The 20,970-nt window shown below is 40.5% G+C and overlaps 1 protein-coding gene across 2 annotated transcripts in view; it reads left to right on the top strand.

Annotated features, from left to right (window-relative positions):
- The window catches only part of LOC124551147, an 86,013-nt gene that overhangs the window by 9,835 nt on the left and 55,208 nt on the right, over positions 1-20,970 (top strand). For both annotated transcript variants that reach the window (XM_047126112.1, XM_047126111.1), the window contains exon 2: positions 20,129-20,177. In XM_047126112.1, the coding sequence (XP_046982068.1) occupies positions 20,140-20,177 (38 nt within the window). In that variant the 5' untranslated portion in view covers positions 20,129-20,139. The remainder of the gene's footprint in view (positions 1-20,128; positions 20,178-20,970) is intronic.

Raw genomic sequence — 20,970 nt, 5'->3', positions numbered from 1 at the left:
TTGGGTTCCATGCACTAGGCCCTTCTTTGCTGTGTAATTTTGTTGACTTGTCCGTTCCAGGTAGGAGGGCAGATTACCTCATAGTTTCATCCCTTTAATCATTAAACCAACTATCCAGATTTATGGGAAGCTGCCATTCATTGCATAAAACAAATTTTGTCCAAGTCATCCTGAAAGGCCCTGCACTTTTCCCATACACACCAGTATCATCAAAGAATGTCAGATCGCTGGCTGTACTATCCGTCAGATCTATTTGGACATGGAGAACACCTACCAAGGACACTTCTGACATTGCCTTTGTCTCTGATGAACATTTTCTATCCGGGGCTGCACACTGGCTTGTATTGTTCAAAGATTATATGATCAGACCACATATTTAAGAAACTATTCCATATGACTCGACCTTTTAACAGTCTACAGTGTAGTACACTATCAGACAAAAGTTTTCCATCACCATGAAAAAAGCTATATACTTTGTTTCAAAGTACGAACTTGTCATAAGCACTAAACAGACCAACAAAATAAATATTTTCTCTCTCTATCATTAAGTAATGGTTTAGATTTTAATCACTTCTACGCATCCATCCTTTCCCCTCAGAACAGTTGCACAAACTGTTGGCATTCTGGAGATAAGATTTTGCAGTGTTTTTGCAGATATTGGAGCCCAACGCATCTGTAAAATATTCCACAGACCTTCAACATAAAATGACCTCTGTTTTCTCATCTCCCCATCAAGTTCATCCCTTAAGAGTTAAATGGAATCAAGTCAGGTGACTGACTTCACCAAATCATATTCTTCAGTTCCCTACATTTGTCTTTTCTACTGACATACCCTCTGCACAATTTAGAAGCATGTTTGGTATTGCTGTCCTGCTGCATAATAACCCACAAGTAATAACTCTCTTGCTAGGTGGAACTGCATTGTTGATCAGTACCCCGTGATGTCTTTTCTTCTTTAAGGTTCCATTAATTCTCATTAGACTATGGACTTTATCAGCCACATTATCCCCACACCATGACCAACCCTCCACCACGCTTCACGATTGACGTCACACACTACTCCTCATACGTTCACCACAAAGTCAATGAACAAACGTTCAACATGCCTTTCAAATACTTCAGACTTAGATTCATCCATGAATAACACCTTGTACCATTGCTGCGTACTCTTAAGTTTTATGTTGCTGTGCCCATTGCAATCCTTTCATGTTATTCTGTTTGCATAATAAAGGTTTTTTTGTTACTGTACACCGCTTTAAACGTTGTTCATGGTGACAGCATTGCACTGTTGAGACAGAAATTGGAGCTACCAGCTCTTCTTGTGAATTTCAGGTGCAGTACGAGGCCTCTTGACATTTACTCTTTACACATATGAACTGATCTTCCCTGTACGATGTTACTTGGAGGTCTTCCAGATTGCGACACACTCGCTTTAGCACCAGTTTGCTCGAACTGCAACAGCGTGTACACCATTGTAGATTGGGCTACGCCAACTGTTGTTGCTGTTGTTGCTGTTGTCTTTCTATAATGGCCTTCCTAACGCACATTTTTCAATTCAGGTCTAGTGCTTCTCCTGTTAGGAGGTAATACGCTCTGATGCTGTTTGGGTATACAAGCACACTGCTAGATGCACACATTGTAGTGTAAACTAATGTGAATTGATTGCTACGCAGCTGGCTGAAGGAATGAGGCCTACTCGAATGGAACCATCTTAGGTAAAGGCACATCAGTGTTGTTGTGGATACACATCAGTGTCTGTGTGGGTGAACAACCAGTCAAATAAGCAACAGAGGCGCTTAATCTTTACATGTTTATTGTTTTATTATCAGAATGGGGATACGATAGAATATTAAAAACAAAATTCCTGTTTTAACCACAAAACTATAAATCAGTCTGGTGAGCGGAAACATTTGACAAATAGTATACATGTCTAATGCTTTTCAGACTTCTAGTAATATAGAATCTGCCTTTTTTTTCCTGTGTCTGTTGTTCACAGTAGATTCTGTGCGAAAAGGGTTTCAAAACCTCTGGTTTTTCACGACAGCCTCCACTTTGCATAAGCCAGTTCAAAATGTATGCTGCAGAGGATTGCATGATTTTTCAAACAGTGGTTAAAATGTACTGGCACTACAAAGACTACTCCTCTTACTTGAATTTGCTTAAATAAGTTGATTTCGTGAACCACAAATGGCACAAAGGAGCAAATGTGCTGTGATGTCAATGTAAAAATCTACAGGTTGTGAATTAGTGGCAAGTGTGAGTCAATTGACACCACATATGACCTTAGTGGCTCACTTCCAGACAGAAAATATTCTTTCAATTTGAAAATATTATCTCACAGATTACCTGTTTTGGTGTTGTGGTCTTCATCTGAAGATGTTTGATTTGAGTGTCCACGGAAATCTATCCTGTGCAAACATCTTTGCCTCTGCATAGCTACTGCAGCTGACACCTGTTTGAACCAGCTGACCACATTCGTGTCTAGGTCTCCCAGCACGATTTTTACCTCTCACTTTTCCCCCCATGCCTCAGGATGTTTTCTGTCAAAGAATCTCTTCTTTTAGTCCTATTGTGCCACAAATTTCTCTTTTCCCCAACTGTGATGTAGTGCTTCCTCATTTTAATTAACTCTTTTGCCCAACTAATCTTCAAGATTTTCTGTAGCACCACATTTCGAAATCTTATATTCTCTTCACACCTGAATAGTTTATCATCCACGTTTTACTTCCGTACAGATGAATACCTCCAAAAAATGCTTCTGAACATTTACAGTTGTATTAGATATTAACCAATTCCTCCTTTTTCAGTAACACTTTTTGTGCTATAACCACTCTGCTTTTTTTGTCATATTTTTTTCCAAAAAAAAAAAAAAAAAAACTTCATTTACTACTTCTACTGCTTCATTTACTGACCTAATTTCTTCAACATTAGCAGATTTAATACAACTACAAGTACATTCTGTGCAGTTGGTTCATCTGTTTTTCAAAGATCGCTGCTCTCTGACAGAATTACGGTGTCATTGGCAAACCTCAAAGATTTTATTTCTTTGAACTTTATTTCCCTTTCTAAATTTCTCCTTAGTTTTCTTTATCAGCTTACTCACTATACAGGTTGAATAACACTGGGATAGGTTACAACTCTGTCTTATTCCCTTCTCGATCACCAGTTCTCTTTTGGATCCCTCAACCCTTATAACTGGAGTCTGGTTTCTGTACAAGTTGTAAATAACCTTTTGTCCTGTGTATTGTTCATATGCTACATACAAAATTTCAGTGTATTCCAGTCAACATTGTCATAAGCTGGTGACCTATTGACTTGGATAGTGTAACGTTGCTATTGTCAAATTTCTATGGTGGGGGCAGGCAGTATTGCTTGCTAGTACATGGTCTGTGCAATCAGTATGAATCACTCTGTGTTCCACTTTTCCCTCTCCAACCCATATTACACGTCTCCCCACTACTCAACACAGTGGTTACACGGAGACTGAGAAAGGTTGTGACTGGCTGATCTCTTATCACTCAGCTCATCTGAAAGTAAATTTCAAAGTCAATCATGTGGTTCCCAGTGTTCTGCTGAGTTGTTGTTTTTTCCATTTTGTGCACAATATCTCAACAACCATCCTAGCTGCTTCATTCAGGTGTTAAAACGAGTTTTTTCGTTATATGTAACCCCTGGAAACATGTCATGGATCAGTCACACTGAGAAAACCTGAGATACCACAGCTGCAAAGTTGTTTTAACTGAACCTTAGTAGTGGAAAGTAAAGATGATTCTACAGCTTGGCATAAAAACTCTGAAACGTTCTGAAATGTACAACATGGAAATCGTGAATGGTAAAACAAAGACAGTGGCTGTAACTGGAGCGAAAATTTCAAGCAATGATGAAACAATAGAACAAGTAACAAACTTTATATCTTTATTTGTGTAGCCATATTTTGCACTTTGTGGACCCAGCAGACACAGAGTGGAATTTAAGGGGAACACATCCTGCCTATCTAAGCCATGTTAATTTAGGCAAGTATTTGACCCATTTCTGAAAATACTATTGGATGCAGGACCCTAATATTTTTACTGTATGTTACATGATGCTAACAGAGTCAACTTTATTAAAATCTACTCTATCTATTTTGTAGTTTTTAAGAAATACTTTTTTTAAATTTATTAAAAAAAAATATTAAGTTTTTTCTGCAGAAAATATTTTTTTGTGAACTTCCTAATGGGGGAATATTAATGAATGCAGTACCAGAGGTGGCTTTTTATGTTATGCAAAATCTCTGAATATTTCACTCATTTATCTATGATAGTTTCTAGTATAGTGGGACATATGTACTGAAAATTTTAGTTTGTGGGAAATTGACTTTAAAGAAAAAACTTTTGAAATTTGTTACTTACAGTTAATTAAAACTGTCCTGCTGCATAAGATGGCCCTTCTTTGGCCTCCAGCAGGTCTTCCAGCTTCTTTTTTACCTTCCTGGATGTTTGTCTTGCTTTCTTGACCATATTAGATGCAGACCTGTCTGCATCGGCTATCCTCATTTTATCGCAGTCTTGCAGCTCGGTGATCATATTTTCACCAGGATTAATTCCCAGCTTTTTCAATACCCAACGCTTTCCAATATTACCACAATTGAATGTAAAAACAGCATCATGAACTCCTAGTTTCATTGTATGCATGCCTACAAGTACAGTTTTAGGAAGGTGGTTCCAAATTATGCTGTTGAAACATTTATTTGGGTTCTGTGTCTGCCCATGCAGACATTAGAAGGTCGGATGAGCCAAGTCTCAGAAAATAGGTTTAATTGCTGTAATAACAGCAGCAGGAAGAGAATGCATCTGAGATTAAGATTCTCCAGTTGCCTGAGCCCTATTATATTTGCACAACGAATTTCCTCCTGATGATCACAATCTATGACATGGCTTATCATCAGTAGAGGACTTATGGAAGAATTTGGCCCAAACATCTCTCTGCATTGCCTCCAGATTTTCTTTATTTCTGCTATTTGCCTGCCCATAGTATACCTGCAAGTTTTCTGTAACAACCACTCGCAATCACACTTGAACAAAACTAACCGTGTGTTTGAAAGTGTGTTGTTTACAAACAGCAGAAACAAAAGCATACCGACCGTTGCAATCCAAGGATAGCCAACACACTTGGGAGTAAAAAAAAATCCCTAACATGCAATGTTGGGATATAAAGATATAAAATATATGCAGAAAAGTGGGTGTGGCACATAAACACACATGGTAGGAAAATGTTCTTTAAATGCTCGAAAAAAAAAAATCAGCAAAATCCTTTTCAGAGTACTTAAATAAAACCTTAATCTATCGAAATGTGATGAAAACCAAAAATTGATTTTTTTCGACCTGAACCATAGTGTGGTCCCCTTAACATATTATAATAAATTAATTGGAAAATTGAAGGCAGCTTTGGTAGAGGCGAGGAAAGAAATACAAGTCAGATTTCAATGTAATGGCCAAACCAACTCTTCCACTTGGCTGAGAATGTTGAGACTCCCCTTCAAAATTATAAAGGCAGAATGAACAGCACACGGGTGAGGTTCTTAAGTTTCCTAAGTAGTGTAGATTTGAGGGACAAAGTGAAAACAGTTGCACCACTGTGTCAGTAGGAAAGAAAGAGAGCTGTCATAAGTACTCTAGGAGAGGAAGGATTTTGGAAGACTACTGCATCATTCGAATCATCAGTTTGAGTCGTCATACAGTGGAAACATACCTAGTACTGCTAATATGTGAGGGATGGTAGTAATTGTGCTGAATTCTGTACTTATTTATTGATGTATTTTTTGCACTTTGGTCTAGTATTTTCAAAGTTTTACTGTGTTTCAAGGAATTTATTACAAGAATATTCCTGCCAAAATCCCCCATATTCCCTCGAGGGGTTCTTTGATAGTTAAATATATAAGTGATTGTATGATGTCATAGTCATCGCAGTGGTTATGTGGTGCCGATAGTTACATTGTTGTATTGTATTCATTGCTACTTGCAGTTATTGCATTCAGTGGGTGTAAAAGGTGGTGAATGTGTATATTCTACAAGAGCTTGCCATGTGTCAGAAATCCATCACTGATGGAACAGAACGTTAGCCTAGGATTTTTTTTGTTATTATGCACTGTGTTCGCCGCTCTCGCCTCCTCCCCGCCTACGCCACAACGCTCCGGCGGCAACGGAGGGGCCTTCTCCTTCCTTCCAGAGCCACCTCCTTACTTGGAGCTCGTGTACTTGGTCACCGCTCTCGTGCCCTCGCTCACGGCGTGCTTGGCCAGCTCGCCAAGCAGGAAGAACCGCACGGCGGTCTGGATCTCGCGGGACGTGATGGTCGAGCGCTTGTTGTAGTGCGCCAGGCGAGACGCCTCGGCCGCAATGCGCTCGAAAATGTCGTTCACGAAGCTGTTCATCATGCTCATCGCCTTCGACGAGATGCCCGTGTCAGGGTGCACCTGCTTCAGCACCTTGTAGATGTAGATGGCATAGCTCTCCATCCTCTTGCGCTTCTTCTTCTTGTCGCCCTTCGAAATGTTCTTCTGCGCCTTGCCAGCCTTCTTGGCGGCCTTCCCGCTAATCTTGGGCGGCATCTCGAACGTACAGCAGCGAGCGCTCCGCTCTAGTCAGCGACTCTTTGCCTTTACAAATGTCTGCTTGTGTCTGTGTATGTGCGGATGGAAATGTTTGTGTATGCGAGTGTATACCTGTCCTTTTTTCCCCCTAAGGTAAGTCTTTGCGCTCTCGGAATTGGAATGACTCCTTACCCTCTCCCTTAAAACCCACATCCTTTCGTCTTTCCCTCTCCTTCCCTCTTTCCTCATGAAGCAACCGTTGGTTGCGAAAGCTTGAATTTTGTGTGTATGTTTGTGTTTGAGTGTCTATCAACCTGCCAGCGCTTTCGTTTGGTAAGTCACATCATCTTTGTTTTTAGATATATTTTTCCCACGTGGAATGTTTCCATATATAATATTCATATCATTAATTTGAACCCAACATTTACGTTTGCTATTGTCACTGTTGCATTTCGAAATCTTTTCTGTCATCTTATTTTCTCTTTCTGTTTTTGCAAATAGTTTCACTTTGTATTCACCTTCTCCTTTTTACCGTAATCTACCATACAATTTTATCCCGCCTATATATACTCAATAATACGTAACCCACTTCCAAACCATAACCAAAAAAAAATTTTTCCACTTACAACACTACCGCTGCTATAAAATCCACCGTTTCCAGTTCACAAACAGTTCCTTTCACCTATTAAACAACCATTTCGGCTAGTTCTAATAACTTTCGCTTTATTTCCATTTCCGTTTTTCCCATATCACTGATCATTTTTAGCCGCTTCCCACAGGTTTTAACGTCATTATTTCTTCGTCAGACAATTGTTAGCCTCATTTTCATGATCTGCCACCACAAAACCACTCCTTTTAATACATTTACACGTAGTTTTTTCGAAATTTTCCCGAATTTCTCCACCCTTTAACGTGTTTTGGCGGCAGCACAACAACCTAACATTTCTGCACATCGTTGTTTACCAACTCAAGTTCACCACAGGATCAACATAGCTCAGCTTTTACCAACACTTTTTCGCCTTTTTTCACACCAGATCTCCAGTTGCTTTCTAGTTCACCTTTATCTCTCCCCATATATTTTTATTTTCATTTTCATTTCAGCCTCATGTTACACTTTCCACCTTCTAATACCATGTCACCCTCACAACATCCCCACAACGACCCCATTAAGTTTTATTTACATTCCCTCCGCAAACATGCCTTCGCCCTAGCCAGATTACGCTCCCATATTTTATTTTCCCAGGCTTGTCTGACATTTGGCATTACCCCCAAAGGCCTCACACTTAAAGTTCCCATCTCTGGCTGTAACCCTTCTTTCCATCAGTCCCTATACCAGTTCCAAACTGAACAATCCATTGCCCTCACCCACCTAATCCTTCACCTACACATCAACTCAGCCAATGAACACACCCGTCAACTCCTATCCTTAATAAAAGTCCTCAATCTTTCCTCTCCCACATCCACACCGGCTGTTCAGAGCATTCTCCTACAGGCCAACCGCAAATTAGAACAGCATGCCACCCTCCACCTCAAAAAACTATCCAATCTCCTGGTTTCCCACCTCCGGAAAGGCAACTCACTCACCCTTCACAACCTTTCCAGCAAACCTCAACCTCCTCTCATTGAACACAGACCCAGTCTCTCCCATCTACTCAATCTCCCACTTCCAGCTCCACTCCCCCCAAAACCTCAAAATTCCAATCAACACAATCTGGAACCACAACACCTTAGTTCAGTAGTTAACCTTTCCTCCAAACCTCTCTCCCAATCCGAACCTCTGTCCTATCCAAAGGCCTCACCTTCAGCCCCACTCCCAGTTTCAATCAAACAGCCCTCGTCAAAGATTTACTGTCCTACACTCGTAGTCTCTGCTGGAAATATCACTTTGCCACGAAGAAAAATGACCCTAATCCTACTCCTAATGATCCAACTCCCCAAGACACTATCCAAATTGAACCCTGACTGGAACAGTTCCATCCTCCGTCACAGTGGTACCCACCTCCTCTTCCTCAAAATCACCTTCTCCAAAGCTTCCAGGAATTTCTGATTTCCAGCCTTGCCTCTCAAACCTTCTTAAAAAACCTTATCCTACTCCCAACATCACCACTGCTGAAGCCCAGGTTATCCATGATCTGATGGCTGACTGATCCATCGTCATTCTTCCGGTGGACAAGGGTTCCACGACCGTGGTACTTGATCGTCAGGAGTATGTGGCTGAGGGACTGCGTCAGCTTTCAGACAACACTACATACAAAGTTTGCCAAGGTATCCCATTCCTGATGTCCAGGCAGAGCTTCAAGGAATCCTCAGAACCTTAGGCACCCTACAAAACCTTTCACCTGACTCCATCAACCTCCTGACCCCACCAACACACCGCACCCCTACCTTCTACCTTCTTCCTAAAATTCACAAACCCAATCATCCCGGCGGCCCCATTGTAGCTGGTTACCAAGCCCCCACAGAATGTATCTCTGCCTACGTAGATCAACACCTTCAACCCATTACATGCAGTCTCCCATCCTTCATCAAAGACACTAACCACTTTCTCGAACGCCTGGAATCCTTACCCAATCTGTTACCCCCGGAAACCATTCTTGTAACCATTGATGCCACTTCCTTATACACAAATATTCCGCACGTCCAGGGCCTCGCTGCAATGGAGCACTTCCTTTCACGCCGATCACCTGCCACCCTACCTAAAACCTCTTTCCTCATTACCTTAGCCAGCTTCATCCTGACCCACAACTTCTTCACTTTCGAAGGCCAGACATACCAACAATTAAAGGGAACAGCCATGGGTACCAGGATGGCCTCCTCGTACGCCAACCTATTTATGGGTCGCTTAGAGGAAGCCTTCTTGGTTACCCAGGCCTGCCAACCCAAAATTTGGTACAGATTTATTGATGACATCTTCATGATCTGGACTCACAGTGAAGAACAACTCCAGAATTTCCTCTCCGACCTCAACTCCTTTGGTTCCATCAGATTCACCTGGTCCTACTCCATATTCCATGCCACTTTCCTTGACGTTGACCTCCATCTGTCCAATGGCCAGCTTCACACATCCGTCCACATCAAACCCACCAACAAACAACAGTACCTCCATTATGACAGCTGCCACCCATTCCACATCAAACGGTCCCTTCCCTACAGCCTAGGTCTTCGTGGCAAACGAATCTGCTCCAGTCCAGAATCCTTGAACCATTACACCAACCACCTGAAAACAGCTTTCGCATCCCGCAACTACCCTCCCAACCTTACAGTAGCAAATAACCAGAGCCACTTCCTCATCCCCTCAAACCCAAAACCTCCCACAGAAGAACCCCAAAAGTGCCCCACTTGTGACAGGATACTTTCCAGGACTGGATCGGACTCTGAATGTGGCTCTCCAGCAGGGATACGACTTCCTCAAATCCTGCCCTGAAATGAGATCCATCCTTCATGAAATCCTGCCCACTCCACCAAGAGTGTCTTTCCGCCATCCACCTAACCTTCGTAACCTCTTAGTTCATCCCTATGAAATCCCCAAACCACCTTCCCTACCCTCTTGCTCCTACCCTTGTAACCCTCTCACCACCACCTACTCGAGTCCTGTAACCCGGAAGGTGTACACGATCAAAGGCAGAGCCACGTGTGAAAGCACCCACGTGATTTACCAACTGACCTGCCTACACTGTGACGCATTCTATGTGGGAATGGCCAGCAACAAACTGTCCATTCGCATGAATGGACACAGGCAGACAGTGTTTGTTGGTAATGAGGATCACCCTGTGGCTAAACATGCCTTGGTGCACGGCCAGCACATCTTGGCACAGTGTTACACCGTCCGGGTTATCTGGATACTTCCCACTAACACCAACCTGTCAGAACTCCGGAGATGGGAACTTGCCCTTCAGTATATCCTCTCTTCTCGTTACCCGCGAGGCCTCAACCTCCGCTAATTTCAAGTTGCCGCCACTCATACCTCACCTGTCATTCAACAACGTCTTTGCCTTTGTACTTCCGCCTCGACCGACATCTCTGCCCGTATGTGCGGATGGATATGTGTGTGTATGCGAGTGTATACCTGTCCTTTTTTCCCCCTAAGGTAAGTCTTTGCACTCCCGGGATTGGAATGACTCCTTACCCTCTCCCTTAAAACCCACGTCCTTTTGTCTTTCCCTCTCCTTCCCTCTTTCCTGATGAAACAACTGTTTGTTGCGAAGGCTTGAATTTTGTGTGTATGTTTGTGTTTGTATCAACCTGCCAGCGCTTTCTCGTTTGGTAAGTCACATCATCTTTTTATATATATATATATATATATTATTATTATTATTATTATTATTATTATTGGTGTTTTGCCCTTAAAGAGCGCATTTGGACTAAACTACATGGCCAGTTCCTTTTGCTGCCTTCCTTGCTGCCCAAACTTCCCTCATTCGCTCACTGTGTTTCTGTTTCCGGTCCTCTGTCCATGCTTCTTGTCGGCTTTGTGTCTTCGGCTTCATCTTGATTGCCTTTTTGGTTGTCCATATTTCTTTCATCTTCTGGCTGTGATCTTGCTTGCGTTCTTCGGTCCATTTTATGCCTGTTCGTTTGTCGCATTGTATCTCTTGTAGTTTACTTTTCTTAATGATGTTTCTGAACTTTATTCTGTTGTTTATTGTGTCTGCTGTTATGTTGAGCTGGTTCAGGTCGTTTTCTACCTCTGCCACCCATTTGTTGTTTCTAGTGGTTACCCAGCCAAAGATCTGTTTGGTCAGCCTGTGTGATGGCATTCTGTATAGGTGTCCATAGAATTGTAGTCTGCGTTTTCTAATCTTTTCTGTGATTGTCTCCGTATGTTTGTACAGTTCCTCTGTAGGTTTCTTGATCCATATTCCATTGTTGTTAGTTGCGCCAAATATTTTCCTAAGTATTTTCCGTTCTACTTTTTCTAATTGTCTGATACGTGTATGCCCTAGGATTAGTGTGGTCTCTGCTGCATATAGTGCCTCGGAGAGCACCACCGTGTCGTAATGGCATAATTTGGCTTTTTGTGAGATAGACTTCTTGTTGTAATGATTCCACACTACTTTGTATGCCTTGTCCAGTTTAGTCTTTCTTTCTTCGTTTGAGTCTCTGTTATGTCCACTCATTTGTAGTGTTTCACCGAGGTATTTGAAGTTTGCCGTTTTGTAAATCGTGCCATACTTTGTTTTCAGAGATGAGAGTTTCTTTGTGCTCATAAACTGTGTCTTTTCGTAAGAGATCTGTAGTCCAGTTTTGGAAGCGATTTCGTGCAGTTTTTCAATAGCGTCTTTTGTTTCCTTTATACCTTTCGTGACAATCGCTAAATCGTCTGCAAAAGCTAGGCATTTAATCTGTAGGTTTCCTAAGGTTATCCCCTGTTGTGATGTTTCCCATTCTTTTATGACCTTATCTAACACCAGATTGAAAAGGAGAGGTGAGAGGCCATCGCCTTGTCGGACACCTGTGCGAATTTCAAAGGGCTCTGATAGTTCCCCACAGAACTTTACTTTCGAGGTCGTGTTGGTTAAAGTTTGCTCTATGATAGCCCGTGTTTTGTTGTCTACTTTGTATTCTGCTAGAATTTTGAAGAGAGTTTTACGTTCGATAGAGTCGTACGCCTTTTTGAAGTCAACAAAGGTAATGATCAGGTTCTGTTTGTGTTGTAAAATCATTTTCAGGTTCCAAATTTGTTCCGCACAAGACCGCCCTTTACGGAAGCCTGCTTGGTATTCCCCAATCAAGCGGTCGGTTTGGCATTCTAGTCTGTTCAGTAAAGCTTTAGAGAGGATCTTGTATGTGACCGGTAGTAGGGATATTCCTCTGTAGTTGTTCGGGTCAGTCTTGTCACCTTTTTTGTGTAGTGGGTGTATCAGGGCAGTTTTCCAGTCGCCAGGAATTTCCATGGTCTTCCAGATGTCTTCCAAGATCCTGTGGATGTCTTTGGTGAGTTCTGGGTCTTGCAACTTCCAGATTTCCGCGATGATGCCATCTTCTCCTGGTGCTCTACGATTCTTGAGTGACTTTATTATTTCTTTAACTTCTTCTAGAGTTGGAGGTTCACTATCTGGATTGTATGTGCTCGTTTCTGTCATCATTTCTTCCATGGGGGGGGTCCGTGTTGAGCAGTTTTTCAAAGTACTTTGCCAGAATGTCACAATTGTTTTTGGTATTGGTTTCTAGGGTTCCATCCGGTCTTCTGAAACACAAGTTGGGTGGTTGATATCCAGTCATATTTTCTCTGAACGTTCTGTAGAAGTTTCTTGTATTGTTCTTCATGAAGTCTGATTCGATCTCTGTCAGTCGCCGTTTGTCATACTGTCATTTTTCACTGCGAATGATTTTGCTTGATTGCTTCTGTGTTTTCAAGAAGTTCATCCAATTCTCTTGGGATTTATGGCTACTAAATTTTTTCCATGCACTGATTCGTTGGTCAATAGCTTGGTCACATGTGTGGTTCCACCAACGGTGTTTCCGTGTTCGTGGTGCTTGTGCTAGTTTCATGGCCTCTCGGATTCTTCGTGAAAGTTGTGTCCAGTCTGTCGTTTTCTCCATTTTAATTTTGTGTAATATTTGTGTCTGGTTTAAAGTAACGTATTCTGGATCTGGTCTAACAATTTTGTTCTTCTGGAGCTTTTTTTTGGGCAAAAGACGAATCCTGATCTGTAGTAGGTGGTGGTCTGAGTCGAAGTAGCCTTTACGGGTGTCTATGTTCAAAATTTCTTTTTGTGAGTCTTTCTGCACTATTACGTGGTCGATTTGTAGTTCTTGCTTTTCGCTGGGGAATTTCCATGTGGTAAGTTTTCGTGTTGGATTCTTGAATTTTGTTGACATAATGGCGAGGTCGTGGCTTTTGCAAAAGTCTATCAGATGTTTTCCGTTTTTCTTGGTGTCCTTGTGTGGAGTATGTTTTCCTGTGATATGTCTGTATATCTTTTCTTTTCCGAGTTTGGCGTTGAAGTCTCCCAGTATTATTTTGACTCTATGCGCAGGAATTTTTCTGATAGTTTCTTCCATTGTCGTCCAGAAGTCATCAATTTCGTCCGGGTTTTTCCTGTTGTAGTCATTAGTCGGTGCATGTGCGTTGATTATTGTGTAGGATTTATTGGCTGATTTCACTGTGATGGTGCTGATTCTTTCGTTTGGTGACGAAAAGTCGATTATGCTGTCCGTGATGGACCTGTGTACTGCAAATCCTGTGCCAAAAAGCCTTAGGTTTTTCAGTTGTCTCGATGGTTTTCCTTTGTATATTCTGAAATTCTCCGTGTTGAAGTGGTCTTCGTCTGTGAATCGTGTTTCTTGCAGTGCACATATTTTGATTTGAAATTTTTCGAGAGTGTCTGTCAGTTGTTTCATCTTCCCTGTCTTCATCAGTGTGTTCACGTTGAGTGTGCCGATGTAGTGTTTGCGTTTGGTCTTGAGGGAGTTTGAGAAGCTCCGATTCTTCTCATGATGTCCGTGAGCCCCCGGAATCCGATGCTCACGACAATCCCAGTCTATTGACTGGGGCCCGGGGTAATGAGATTTTTCTCGTTGTGCCATCATGATGTTTAGTAGTTGGATGTATGGAATGCTGCCGAGTACAACCTGACTTTCCAGATCAGGAGGTTGGTTGAGGACGCCACTGACATGTGGAGCAGACGCCTTTTGTAGCCGCCCACTGTGGGAACAGACGCTACTAGTAGTTTTGGTCCACCCCGAGTATTCATTTCCTCGGTACCACCTATATCTAGGAGGCATTCCCCTATCCGCCACCTGGGGAGGCGCTCGGTTGCGGGTCTACTAACCGCCCCTCTATATATATATATATATATATATATATATATACCAACTGACCTGCCTACACTGTGAAGCGTTCTATGTGGGAATGACCAGCAACAAACTGTCCATTCGCATGAATGGACACAGGCAGACAGTGTTTGTTGGTAATGAGGATCACCCTGTGGCTAAACATGCCTTGGTGCACGGCCAGCACATCTTGGCACAGTGTTACACCGTCCGGGTTATCTGGATACTTCCCACTAACACCAACCTGTCAGAACTCTGGAGATGGGAACTTGCCCTTCAGCATATCCTTTCTTCTCGCTATCCGCCAGGCCTCAATCTCCGCTAATTTCTAATTTCAATTTGCCGCCGCTCATACCTCACCTGTCTTTCAACTTCATCTTTGCCTCTGTACATCCGCCCCGACTGACATCTCTGCCCAAAAAATGCCCAAACTCTTTGCCTTTACAAATGTCTGCTTGTGTCTGTGTATGTGTGGATGGATATGTGTGTGTGTGCGAGTGTATACCTGTCCTTTCTTCCCCCTAAGGTAAGTCTTTGCGCTCCCGGGATTGGAATGACTCCTTACCCTCTCCCTTAAAACCCATATCCTTTTGTCTTTCCTTCTCCTTCCCTCTTTCCTGACGAGGCAACCATTGGTTGCGAAAGCTAGAATTTTGTGTGTATGTTTGTGTTTGTTTGTGTGTCTATCGACCTGCCAGCGCTTTTGTTTGGTAAGTTTCATCATCTTTCTTTTTAGAGATATATATATATATATATATATATATATATATATATATATATATATATATGGGAAACAGAAAAATTACCAGAGGATTGGAAATGTGCCCTTATTCACCCGTTACATAAAAAAGGAGACAGAACAAATGTCAATAACTACAGGGGAATCTCACTTTTACAAGTCACCTACAAAATTCTCTCAACATGCCTGCTGAAAAGAACACAAGAGCAGCTGGAACGCCAAATTGGTGATTATCAAGCAGGCTTCCGCCCCGGTCGCTCATGCATAGAACAAATATTTAATTTAAAGACAATATTAAAACACAAAGCAATTAGAAATGCCCCCATAATTTGTACATTTGTAGATTTTAGGAAAGCCTATGACTCAATTGACCGGCAATCTTTGTTTAACATTTTAGAGGAACTTGGACTTGCTCCAAAACACTAAGGCTTATCAAAGAATCACTGACAGACACTGTATCTAAAGTTAAATTCAGGGGAGAAATCTCTGAACCTTTTCTCATAAAAACTGGAGTACATCAAGGTGACGGGCTATCTCCACTTCTGTTTAATATAGTCCTGGATAAAGTCATTAAAGAATGGGAAAAAGAATTAAAAAATCAATCCTACTGGAAACCAATCCATCTTGGTAGAACCAAAGACAATGTGGAGATATCTTGTTTAGCATTCGCGGACGACTTGGCCATACTTGCAGATGATGAAGAAATCGCCACCAAACAAATAGAGATCCTTAAGGAATGCACGGATAAAGTAGGTTTACAAATTTCGTTTCAAAAGACAGAATTTTTCTGTACGAAATTCCATATACACAGTTTGAACACAAAATATGGAAAAATAAATAGAGTAAAACATTTTAAATACCTAGGTGAAATTTTGGAGCCAACCGGAGGAGAGAAAGTTGCACAGAAGATCAGACAACAGAAAATGAAGAGAGCATATGGTATGACACATGAAATATACAATAAAAAATGCATCTCCTCGAACACAAAAATCAGACACTACTGCGCAGTAATTAAGCCAGCAGCACTATATGCTAGTGAAACGCTCACACTCCACACAAAATGTGATTTAGAAAAAATACTAAAAGAAGAACGCAAAATTATGAGAAAGATTTTAGGTCCAAAATTAACAGAAGAAGGATACCGGATACAATCAAGAACCACAGAAACTATATCAAACCTGGCAGCAGACATAAGAAGGCGAAGATTAAAATTTTATGGACATGTCACTAGACTTCCCCCCACACGACTCACCAACAGAATTCTCACTTACATAGAAAAAGTCAGATCAACAACACCATGGATTAGCCAAGTAAAATTAGATTTACAAAAAGCAAATATTGAACTTAAAGATGTCAAAGATAGAAAAACTTTTAGAAATAAGGTGGAAAAGTGGATTGTATTGTCGGAGAAGGAAGCACTAAAGAGACCAGGAACAGAATGGACAGAAGAAAGAAAAAGAAAACATGGAGAACGAATGAAAGAAGTATGGAAGAAACGACGTCAGAAAGCTTTGCGTGATCCTTCTGGGTCCATTCGCGATAAGTAAGTAAGTAAGTATATATCTAAAAACAAAGATGATGTGACTTACCAAATGAAAGTGCTGGCAGGTTGTGTGCCTGTCGACCTGCCAGCACTTTCATTTGGTAAGTCACATCATCTTTGTTTTTAGATATATATTTCCTACGTGGAATGTTTCCCTCTATTTTTTATATATATATATAAACAAAGATGAGGTGACTTACCGAACAAAAACGCTGGCAGGTCGATAGACACACAAGCAAACACAAACATACACACAAAATTCAAGCTTTCGCAACAAATTGTTGCCTCATCAGGAAAGAGGGAAGGAAGTGGGTTTTAAAGGAGAGGGTAAGGAGTCATTCCAATCCCGGGAGCGGAAATATATATATATAAAAAATCATATTTGGAACTCACAAAACAAAGGAAGACAACACAAAAAATAATAAGGAGAGTTAAACGTCAGTACCAAAAAGATATACTTCTAATGATAGAAACAAATAGTGAAAAAACAAACTCAAGAGACTATTACAAAATATTTGGCAGACAATTACAAAGATATGATCCTCCAACATTAATGTTAAAAGATAAAGATAGTAACCTAGCCCATAGCAATAGTAAAAATACAGAAATTCTAGCAGAAACGTTTAACAAGTTACTAAATTGTGAAGATCCCCCAGAACTTCTTCAGATAAACACAGAAACCCCAATTAAGACACCAGCAGAAAATATAAATCCACCTACAAGTAATGAGGTCTACAGAGCTTTGAAAGAACTCAAAAACTACAAAGCAAGTGGAGAAGATCAAACGTTTGCTGAACTTTGGAAATATGCAGCAGAACCAGTAAAGATAGCATTACACCAATGCATAGTAAAAATCTGGAATGAAGAGAAATTACCAGAAAATTGGACTACTGCTATAATACATCCATTACATAAGAAAGGAGAAAAATCAAATCCAGACAACTATAGAGGAATTTCCCTTTTGGACTGCACGTATAAGATCATGTCAAGAATACTATACAACCGCTGTAAAGATCAATTAGAACTGGAACTGGGAGAATATCAAGGAGGATTTAGATCCTGGAGAAGCTGCCCAGAACAGATAATCACCTTGAAGTTAGTTATGGATGTCTACAAAAGAAGGCAAAAACAACTAGTCATAACCTTTGTAGATTTCAAAAAGGCGTATGATTGCATCCATAGATCTTCAATGATGAAAATATTAAGGAATTTTGGACTTCATCCTAAATTAATAAAAATGATACAGTTAACCTTAACAAACACCAAATCCAAAGTAAAATTTAGAGGAGAAATATCTGAACCATTTACAATTAAAACAGGGTTGAGACAGGGAGATTGTTTATCACCATTGCTATTCAGTTGTGCTCTTGAATATGTAATGAGAGAATGGTACAAGGAAAATCCTATGAATATTAAAATTGGAACTAAGAAAGATAAAATAAACCTAAATTGCTTGGGATTTGCTGATGACCTAGCATTACTAGCTAATAATATTCAGGAAGCCACGAAACAAATAACAAGTTTACAAAATATAGCACAAAAATTAGGACTCCAGATATCATTTGAAAAGACTGAAATAATTGTAACGGATCCACTTGTAATAGATCACATCACAGTGAACAATAGGGAAATTAAAATAGTGAAACAATTTAAATACCTGGGTGAAATTATAACACATAAATTGGACGAGAAACCTGCATGGCGAGCAAGAACTAATAAAATGATAAAAGCTCAAAAACTAACATGGTCTACGTACAATAAAAAATGTCTATCAATTAAAACAAAATTAAAACATTACAAGACGGTGGTGCAACCAGAGGTTACATACGGAAGTGAAACTCTTTTTAAAGTCACCCAGAAAAACAGAATTGACAAAATTTTAAAAGTAGAGAGAAGAATTGCTAGAACATGCATAAATAAGAAATATCAAAAAGCTGGGCAATGGCGGATAGTTCCAAATGAAGTGGTATACAGAGAACTGAAGCCCATCACTGATACTATACGAAAGAAAAGGATCTCTTTTTGTGGTCACATTCTGAGGACACCAGAAACCAGATTATCAAGGAAAATTATTGAGAAACTCTGGAATTTGAAACAACAAAATTCTGAGGACACCAGAAACCAGATTATCAAGGAAAATTATTGAGAAACTCTGGAATTTGAAACAACAAGGAGGATGGCTTAAGGAAATAAGAGAGGATATGGAAGAACTGGAAATAACTCTGGATGATTTGCAGAACAAAACGCCAAATTTAAAGAAGTTGAGGGGCACAGAAATAAGATTTAAACCAAAAATTGACAAACGACATACAATGAAAAGGGTATTTACAGATAAGGAACGACGAAAAGCATCGGAACGAATGAAGAGATACTGGGCCACTCGGAAGGGGAAAATACCAAAGAAGAGGACCAGAAATGATTGACTGAAGTGGTCCAATGAGGCCGTAAAAGCAGAAGAAGAAGAAAGATGATGTGACATGGATGGACAGTGTTTGTTGGTAATGAGGATCACCCTGTGGCTAAACATGCCTTGGTGCACAGCCAGCACATCTTGGCACAGTGTTACACCGTCCAGGTTATCTGGATACTTCCCACCAACACCAACCTATCCGAACTCCGGAGATGGGAACTTGCCCTTCAGTATATCCTCTCTTCTCGTTATCCGCCAGGCCTCAATCTCCGCTAATTTCAAGTTACCGCTACTCATACCTCACCTGTCTTTCAACAACTTCTTTGCCTCTACACCTCCGCCTCGACTGACATCTCTGCCCAAACTCTTTGTCTTTAAATATGTCTGCTTGTGTCTGTATGTGTGGATGGATATGTGTGTGTGTGCGAGTGTATACCTGTTCTTTTTTCCCCCTAAGGTAAGTCTTTCCGCTCCCGGGATTGGAAGGACTCCTTACCCTCTCCCTTAAAACCCACTTCCTTTCGTCTTTCCCTCTCCTTCCCTCTTTCCTGATGAGGCAACAGCTTGTTGCGAAAGCTTGAATTTTGTGTGTATGTTTGTGTGTCTATCGACCTGCCAGCGCCTTCGTTCCGTAAGTCACCTCATCTTTGTTTTTATATATAATTTTTCCCACGTGGAATGTTTCCCTCTATTTTATATATTAACAGGATAACTATTAATAGTGACAAAACATAGTATATATATCTACTATGTTTTGTCACTATTAATAGTTATCCTGTTAATTGTAAACCTAGAACTGTACTCTCCAGGATATGATTTACTTCATTATTCACTCCCTGACCTGAGCATGTAACCATTACTATAATATCGCACATAAACAAACAAAACAACTTTAGTGGTCTGCTATTTTGAAGCAAATCATTAATATGTAATAGGCCTAGAAGTGAGCTCTTTTTCGAACTAAGTTACTGTTTATAAGTCAGGTGGCAGCTCGTTTTCTGTTGTGTGAAACTGTAAAGCTACCTGTGGTTTGTAGTATTACTGCAATATATAATCCTCAACTCATAATTGTTCTTTTACCAATTTCAGATGATGCGGTGATGTGCATGATTATGTCTCAAGATAGAAAAATGGCAAGGTAAGTATTTTATATTGTTCTAAACACTCCCTCAGCTTAACTAATATGAATAGTTATACACATGTTGTGTTTGCCATTACATGGAGAATTTTTCCAATCACTCCATTACTGCTTCTTTGTTAATTGAGAAAATAATATTGTAGATTCTAGTACTTCGCACATGACAGCAACAGGAATATTTCATTTGTAGGTGTACAGATTGTTTTCAAATGAATGATGCTGTTTCAATGAAGAACTTGACTCTCATTGTAACTCATAGACAGCAACTGACTAAATTTCGGATGTGCACTATACGGCCAGACTGAATGTTCTCTGGGTGACAGCAGGGTTAAATAAATGCAAGCAAAATATTGTACCTCTACTTACTTGTTTTTGAGTAGACTGAGTAGCAAGAGAACTGAGCGAGTACAGATGGGGTCACAGTACTAGCAAGGAGACCACACAACAATCAGATTTTTGTATTTTTTTTTTTTTTTTTTTAATTTATGGTACATGAAGTTCATAACTAAGAAACTAATCAACCAAAGCAGTTTGATGCAACTCTCAACATTTCTAGAGAAAATCGACTTTGAAATTCAGTAATTCATGGCAGAGTCTGTTGATGGATAACATGGCTCTGTAGTAGAAAGCTTGCCTACAATCTGGGTGGCTCAGGTTCTATTCCCAGCCGTTGCAAGTTTTTTTAACAATTTTGTGTGTTCTGTGGGCATTTCCTTGAAGCGTAAAATCTGTAAAGATGGGGAAAAAAAGAAAATTGGTGGTGCACAGTACTTGTAGGTTCTGGTTCAGATTT

This window comes from Schistocerca americana, chromosome 9 (assembly GCF_021461395.2).
Source record: "Schistocerca americana isolate TAMUIC-IGC-003095 chromosome 9, iqSchAmer2.1, whole genome shotgun sequence".
Lineage (NCBI taxonomy): Eukaryota > Metazoa > Arthropoda > Insecta > Orthoptera > Acrididae > Schistocerca > Schistocerca americana.
The sequence above is the reverse complement of the archived record's forward strand: the minus strand, read 5'-3'. Positions and strand labels throughout refer to the sequence as shown.